Consider the following 8,845-nt stretch of genomic DNA (forward strand, 5'->3'; position numbering starts at 1 on the left):
TATATATATATGCAGAAACGGAATTAAATTTGTTTTCTTTTATACTTCATCCATATTATATAAGAAGACATTAAGCTCAATTAGGCATGAAATAACTCATTTAAAACTGAATAGGGGCTTATAGTTAAACATTATTAACATAGTTAATATTAGGATTATCCTATTATCAGCAACACTGCACTAGTGCTATACATATAACGTAAAATAATTTTACCCGAGTAGGAGTGGACATTTTCTTCGCAGTAAAAGAGAGAGCCAGGTTTTGAAATCCCTTATGCCGTTAGGAACTTGGACAGATCCGGTAAGTTACAACTACGAGGAGAACAGGACAAGGAGGCAATGTGGCCCAGAGCTGGAGCAACAAACAGCTCACGAATGCTCGCCCCGAATCAAAGACAGTCAAACAAAATATACAGAGTGCGTCCTCATCCTCTTCAAAGACTCCTGGTCCTTAATGGAGACCCGGAGCACGAAGACCGTTGGCCGTTGGGGTTATATCCCGAGCCTGTAGCACTTTCTTCTTATTTCTTTGATCTCCACAGCCTGTTTGTTTAAGGTGCCTGCCTTCTCATTGGTGAGCCCCAATCAATGATCTTCTGTTCCCATTCGAGGTTTATGGAGGCCTTCTGGTCATATAGCCGTTCAATGGGGCGTTTGAGTGACTGCTTTTGAGAATGGCTGTCGTACTAAATTAGATTGATGGGTCTTCCAGGTTTAGAGATGAATGTTTTTTTATTTAAATTATTTTTAAATACTGACTTACACGTACCCAGGGTACAAGAGGACATTCGCACTTAAAGGAAACTACCGTGAAATTGGTTATTTTGCACCAGATTTTGGGTCCTTTTTTGATAAACTCACTTATAATATACAGAATAATCCGATTTTCATACCTAAGCTTCTTTGGAGTATGAATGAAAGAACAAACCATTGGTTTACACTTTCAGTATATCTGTATTTTTTCTTTTATCCAAAACGAGAGATATTCAAGGAGTCTTTGGATCACTTTTTGAAAGCACCTGGAAGTCAATTAGAAAGAGTCAATCAATACGTTAGTATCCACACACTTGTGTGTTCATAGATGCAATACTTTGCGAAAAGAAAAAAAACAACTATATAGGCTATTATCTTCGATTTACACTATTTTCATTACACATAAGATTTTGATTAAGTTCCCGATGCACACTAATGGGCGAAAAAAGTGTCAAAGATAAATGTGCTCCATATCTTTAAAACTACCTACAACATTAGAAAACCTAATAAACCTAAGAACCTCATTTAAAAAACAGTCAATTTTCTAAAATATGAGGTCTAATAGAGCTTTCTATGTTCAATAGTTTCGGATATACAGATTTTTAAAAAGCAACATTTTGTGACAAAATAATGAAAAATCAGTAGTTTATTGAATTTATTTTAGGAAATCAATATCTCAAGAATCATTAGATCAGAGATGTCTGCCTGCAATCCAACTAAAGCTAGTTTAATGTTATTATCATAAACCAGTTAATGACATTTATCTTCGAAAGAATAGTTAGGGTGTTTGTCTAATGGTTCCTGAGTCGTGAATTTATTTAGGCAAATATCACATAAAAACCTATTCTATGAAGACATACGTTATAGTACACTAAAATAGCTTCAATCTGATTTCTAATTGATATTTCTGCGTTAAATGATTTCTAAGATATTTCTCAAAATAAAGTTACTACTAACTGATTTTTCAGTATATTTTTTATGAAATGTTACATTTTAAAAAATCATCTCGTAAAAATCATATATAAATAAACATTCTTAATGGGGGAGGGAGAATAATAATGAAAATGGGTGAAACTAAGTGTTTTAGGAATGGTTGAAGCCTATAATAGAAGACAAGTGTGGAAGAGATGTTTTTCACGGAAGATTTTTTTGTATTAATTCCAAAACAAAAACTCTACAAGATATCAAATCTCGCGATCTATAGAATTTGATTAACCAATGACGATAATTAAGATGAGAAACAAGAGTTGAACAATAGCCAGTAGCCAGCCTCTCTAGAAATACACCCACCCACTTATGGGGCACTTAAGAAACTCCTCGAGGAACAGAACACTGGCCACTTCAGAGCTGGATTCGGGCAACACTTCTTGCTTTAGGATAAGTGAGGGTCTCTGTCCTTGATCCGAGGAGCTCACTTCTGTTCAGGAAAAGATCTCTTGTAGTTCTAGATCGGCTAAGAGAAATGGAAAATTTATCGATGAGTGGAACCCTAAAGAGAAAATTCGTCTAGAAAAAGAATAAAAGAGTCTAAAAACAATCCATGATTTTGGGCAAAATGACACAAAAATGGATTACAGAATATTATTTTGGATATTTGTATTTTCATCTAATATATACAAATTTATATTAGTTTGTTCGTATTTTATACCTGTTAAAGCTACCTCACCATTCATCGGATTGTGAAAGGACATTTTGCTAAATATTTTCTATAAGATTTTCTCCGGAAGGTTATAAGTTATTCCGATTGCTTCGATAGTAACAAAAAATGATGAATTATTATTCATATATTATTATATTAAGTATTAAAAGCGGGTATAGTAAGCGCGCGTAGCTCAGAAAGTATAAATTTTCTTCATGGTTATTATATGCTAATCGATTAGACTCTTTCTGAAGAATTAGAAAAATATATAACTCATTCTATTAAATGAATTTATATTTACTAAAAATAAAAAATAAATTAAAAAAAACATCATTAAAGTTGGTCAACAATTTTTTTAGGACCAAGCAAATTAAATTCGTTAATATCGTCTTCTGAATTCTTTAACCATTTATAAAAAAAATTAAACATCGAAATTTTTCACCTAGACTAATTTGAAGGATTTTTTTTTCTATCATTGACCGGTTTTCATACAATGATTCATAATTCCTTTGCATTTTATCCGAATTCTGCATTAACAAAACCGTAAAAAAGCTGATTGTCAGCTGTTTAACCCGCATTAGCAAAATTTAATGCCTTTATAAGAGTAAAATATTAGTTTCAAAAATATAAAAACTTTTTAAACGTTTTTATATCTCTGGTTCTAATTATTTTAATTAGATCAAGTATGTGTTCTTTGATACAGCTTATAAAGCCTGAACCACTCCAAAGTTTTGTGTAGATTGATTGAGCCTTGTTGAAGTAGTTTCTATTTTTTGCTATATATTTTTATCATATAATGTTATATACCGTAATAAACTAAATTGATATAATAAGCTATTAATTAAATCGTTAATCCAATGTATAAATAATTAAAAATATTAATTTATGTCAGACATTCAATTGTATTCAATTAATCTATCAACATCGCTAAATCTATCAATTTCTAAGAATTGCTGGGTCTGCTAGTTTTTTATCGAATAGAAAAGTGTTGAGATTTCTATTTAAAAAATGTACATAAAATAGATTGAAATAAATATAATTACTAAATATTAGCTATAATGACTCTTTCCAGTCATGTATGAAAAAGACCGCAGAAAAAGAGACGTTTGTATGAAATTTAAAGAATATAATAAACAGGAATCGGTGTAGAATCTAGATCTTAATTATAACGACGTGATTATAATCTTGAGAGAAAACACTAAAAATAATTGGAAGGATACTTGACAACCTCACCCGCCCCCTCACTCCTGATATAGTTTTCCTTATCCAACTTTCAATAAATTTACAAATAGCGAGTAGTCTGAAAATAAAATCAGCTTTATCGAGGATTTTTTTTAAATACGCTAAAACTAGGAATCACCATGTGCCCGTCACTCCCGCTCTCTGGGTTAGGCGAATAATACACAATACATAATACATATACTTGTATTCCACCAATCTCGTCCACTTATATGGATTCCCTTATCTTAATTTCTAAACTACTAATATCGAGCAGTGTTATAACGAGGGTGTGTGTGCCGAACATAGCGTCTTTTTCCTTCCGTACAGATTGTAACTCAAGGAGTAAAAAAAATTTTTTTTTTGTCAATGAAATTGGACACATATATCTTAAAATACAATTTCGGTTTTTTGTAAATAACGAACAGGAAAAATTTAGTATGGTCTGAAAAAGTGAGCTTTGCATATTTTTTAAACTTATTTTAGGAATTCAAAAGATCGGATTTAGTAAGATAGCATTAATTTATATATTTTTTACATAAGTTACAACAAATTCCACTGATGTTATTGTTATTATTATTAAATATTATGATCATGTTTTTTTAAAAATAAATAATTTAAATTCTATCCATTATAGTCTCAAAACCTTTTATTTCATTTATAAGTCCGACGTTTCGGCCAATCCGGCCATCTTCAGGGACAATCTTAATACAACTTTGAAATTATATAATTTAAAAAACTTTATGCAGGCTATTCTGCCCAGGTCAAACCATCAATTTCTAATTAGTCATTATTCACAAGATTGTTGTGATAAAGGTTTTAAGGAATAGTGTCTGTGATAAATGATTTTGACTTTGTTTTAAGGGAATATTGACTAATTAGAAATTGATTGTTTGACCTGGGCGGAATAGCCTGCATGGAGTTTAGGGTTTTTTAAATTATATAATTTCAAAGTTGTATTAAGATTGTCCCTGAAGATGGCCGGATTGGCCGAAACGTCGGACTTAAAAGAGAAATAAAAGTTTTTGAGACTATGATGAATAGAATTTAAATTATTTATTTTTAAAAAAAGTTACCGGTCTCAAAAAAATATTAAGATTATAAATTAAATATGATTATGTTTATTCAGCTACCGTTTTTATTTATATAACCGTTTTAACCCTGAAAGTATATATATATATATCCTCGAGATAGTATATATATGGTATATATGGTTTAGTCGAAATATAGGTTTTTACAATACAAAACAAAAATAACTTGTACATTTTGCTGTTTTGTAATATTTTCATTTGACTAATCCTCGAGATATAAGAAGCAGATCCAGAAATCGTCTACCTAATTTAAAAGGAATAATTTCGTCAAACTAATTTATTTTTTAACAATTAGGACCCGAGTAAAAACTTCGCTTTCCTTTCCTCCCCCCCTTTTTTGACTCAGGTATAAACAGACCAAAATGCGACACTCCTAAGAGAAAACAATTTTTTTTTAATTAGCTAAAAACAATAATTTACTCACTGTAATTTTAGATTTAGTATATTACATCGAAATAATTTCTCGGCCATCTCACCCTTAAAATAAATGTCTGCCATTGTGCTCTGAAAGATGCACAATGACAGACTCGCACTTCAAATCCTTACCAAAACCTTTGCAACTACTCCTATCTTTTTCAGAACCCTGGCTACTTCCAATACCTTTGGAACAGTAGAATTCAGGGATTTTCAACTTGAACCTCCTGAATGGAACTACATTCATACGAACGGATCTAAAGTGAAGGATGGAGATGATGCTTCAATTATTTCAGACACATGAGTACCTTATGACGAGAGGAACACCGCCAAAACTTACATCTTGTGGGGTACCTTCAACAATATTGCACATCCTGACAGTGTTATGTATAAGATAATGAACGAGAGGGAGTTGGACAGAGGACCAATATAGAAGAAATATTAAAAAATAGTGAAAAGGTAGCAGAATTATTTTGTTAAAAAAAAATATATATATCTTTAAAAATTTAAATCTAGATACTTATATCTTTCGACTAATTTTCATAAATCATTTGTACAGGGTAAAAATGACCTCAGTGGTTGAAGACCCGAAAATTATTGTAAATAAATTTACTAAAATAAATAGTATACATTAATCAAATTTTGTATATATAATTAATTATATACACACATACTTACAGGACTATGAGGATGAAGGAAGAAATACATATTCCAATATTTTTTAAATAATAATGACGCTTATAAATTATTACTTATTTGGTAAATTAATATTAAAATGAATAAATTAATAAATATTATAAAATAATATTTTTAAATTACAGATTCCAAGTAAATAGAGTGCTCTTTAGGTGGAATTGGAGGAAGTGGAAAATCGAGGCATAGAATTTAGAGTTTGGCAAATTTCGAGCGAAAGTTTATTTGTGTCAAGTAAAATAATTGTGTTTTGTTATTAGATACTAAAAGTTCAAAATCGTGATAGGTCATAGAGATTTTTGCTATTAATGTGAATAGTAAATTTTAAATTTTTATGGATTTTATATAATTTATTTTTAAATTTCGTTCATGCAATACAAAACTCGGAAAAACGAACCAAGAATCAACGAAAAAAATGGTAAAATAAAAAAAAATCATTAATAATCAATTTTTGTAAATTTATATATTCATTCATTAATACTAACAATAGATAAACGAATATATGAGTGGATGAAGTGTTTTGTGATATTTTAAGAAAGGTTTTTTCATTTCACCTTTCTACACAGCATATTGTTTATTTTTTTCTAAACATTAATTTTTACTGATTTTTATAATTTATAAATTAAGTTTTCAGGTTTGAAATGAAAAAATTTAGTTTTTTTCAGGTTCGTTTTTTGTAACATACCTTCATCAATTTATGTCTTCATTTATTTGCAACAGCTAACGTAAATAAAAATAATCCCTCAATTATAAATTTACATTTAATTAATGATATAAATTGTTATTCTATAAAATATTTGATGTCTAAAATATATTTTTTTATGCAACTGCAGTAACGTTTTGGTAAAATGTAATTCAACCATTTTTTTTCTTTTACGTCGACCAGAGTCTTGTTAATAAGAATTACTATACTAATAGAAATCACTTATATTTATTTATTTGTAATATAAAAAACATTTAATAATAATAATAATATTATAAAAATAAATATTAGTTGTAATCACTATTTCTGTGGCGGTCATGAAGGACGTCATACTTATTCAGGCTTTTCATTAGAGTTTACAAGAGTTTCATTAGTACTCTATTCTAAGAATTAAGTGATTTAGTTCTGTACAATATTAATGTATAAAAAAGATCTTTTCATGAAGGTGCTTGTGTATTTTAGTGGCTGAAAAAATTTTAAAATTTTCTTTTACGTAAATCTGAATTTTGTCAATTATAAACAGTATAAATATATTATTCAGTGATAATATTCTGATATAACTTTTAGCGGTCGTCAAAAAACATATATTTATTATGGTTATGTTATTTAATATTTTTGTAGTTTCCTTGCTATTAATTAATCCAGAGATTTATTCCTATACAATTTTTTTTTCATATTCAAATTTTTAACTTTTTTTTTATTTATCATCTGTAAATATTTTTATAAATAATGCTTCATAAGATTATTTATTTTACTTCATAACCAACTATTGATAATGTTATAAATAAATATAGATATTTTACTTAAAACTCCATTACCTGCTGAGTGGCTGTAGTAGTCCTGAACCGACCTCTTGGTCATATCCAAGGCCAACGTATCCTCGCTCTTCGGGGACGTCGTCCCCCTGAGGATGTCCTCTATCGAGAACGGCGTACACTTGGCTCCAGTCTCACCGACCATCGCCCGTCGTCTGACAGTATCTCGGTAGGAGGGGATTTTAGCCAATCAGAGATGGCCACGCCCCCTGATACGCCCAGAGCCACGCCCACTCATTGTTTGTTTACACCCCTTCAAGACTTGTTGACTTCTGTTTTATACAGGGGAAACGGTGCCCTATTCAACACTTCTCACTTAGTATAATTATCTTATCCTTAGTGACTTTTACTTGAACCCTCCTTTAAAATACTTAAAACAATTAAAAGTGATTATGTGTTTTCAAATTTCTTTTTTATTTCGGTAATTTTACATTCTGCCTCATAGAACTTCATTTTTAATATTTTATAATCGACTATTTATTGATTATTTTCATAAATAATGAGATTGAAATTGAAATAATAAATTAATTTAGGTATTTTGAAATACAAAATGATTCATATTGGAATATATTTGTCGGTAACCGAACACAAATATCACTCCACTAAGTGAATACGTTGGTATATACTTATTCATCATATTCTAGTGTTGAGTATAACCTACACTATTGTTATTACTTCTTTAATTAAATTAAGTATCTTATATATCGACTTCTGCTCTCTCAAATGGCATTATAGGATTCTTTTTAGCTAAAGTCGGGCATAAATTCGCAAATTTCTAAATCACTTTATGGTTTCAGGTTATAACTGACTGTAATGGCTAACCATTTTGTTAGTCTGAATTAAAGTTATAAATTAAATTTTTGAAATGCATTAATTTTTATAATGATCTTCGAATGCTAACTGTTATAGAACACATACGGATTAACTAAAAGCGATTCCATGACAAATTAAACGGATATTTTAACACTCACAAATATCATGGCCGCAAGCCATGACCAACAACGTCCGTACGGAAAAGGAGCTGGATTAGGGATCATTTCTTCTAGTAAGTAGCTCTCGTGACATTTGCATAAGTCGTATGAATAATATTAGTTAGAAATAATAATTTTTCATACTTAAAAAAAGCAATACGATTATTGATTTTATTAATTGAACCTAACTAAATTTCAGATCGGCATATTCTCTACAACTTAACTTGCCTATGATCCGTCCAATTTTAGAATTTAGCTCTCTTGTTTGGAACCCATATCAGAAAACTAATTTTTATGCATTGGAAAATGTATATATGTGTTTCCTACGTCTTCTTTAGAATCGGGATATATACTTTTGGGGGAACTCGATATGACTATTTAAAATTACTGGCTGTGATAAATATTCAACCTGAAGATATAATTGTAATATAATGTTTGTGTTATTGTCTGTCAGCAAGGTTTGTTATTTATGTTCCTCCTCACCAAACCTTCCGGAGTATATTTTTATTATTGAGTTTTCCAGTTAATGTTTACTCATTAACAAATGG

The 8,845-nt window shown here is 29.8% G+C and overlaps 1 protein-coding gene across 1 annotated transcript in view; it reads right to left on the bottom strand.

The window, feature by feature from the left end:
- The window catches only part of LOC106684133 (homeobox protein Nkx-3.2), a 24,216-nt gene extending 16,745 nt beyond the window's left edge, over window positions 1–7,471 (bottom strand). The window contains exon 1 of the mRNA XM_014426029.2: window positions 7,330–7,471. Coding sequence (XP_014281515.2) covers window positions 7,330–7,471 — 142 coding nt within the window. The remainder of the gene's footprint in view (window positions 1–7,329) is intronic.
- Between the last annotated feature and the right edge of the window lie 1,374 nt (window positions 7,472–8,845).

Source organism: Halyomorpha halys, unplaced genomic scaffold (genome assembly GCF_000696795.3).
Source record: "Halyomorpha halys isolate HHAL.00 unplaced genomic scaffold, Hhal_1.1 Scaffold547.1, whole genome shotgun sequence".
In the NCBI taxonomy this organism is placed as follows: Eukaryota; Metazoa; Arthropoda; class Insecta; order Hemiptera; family Pentatomidae; genus Halyomorpha; species Halyomorpha halys.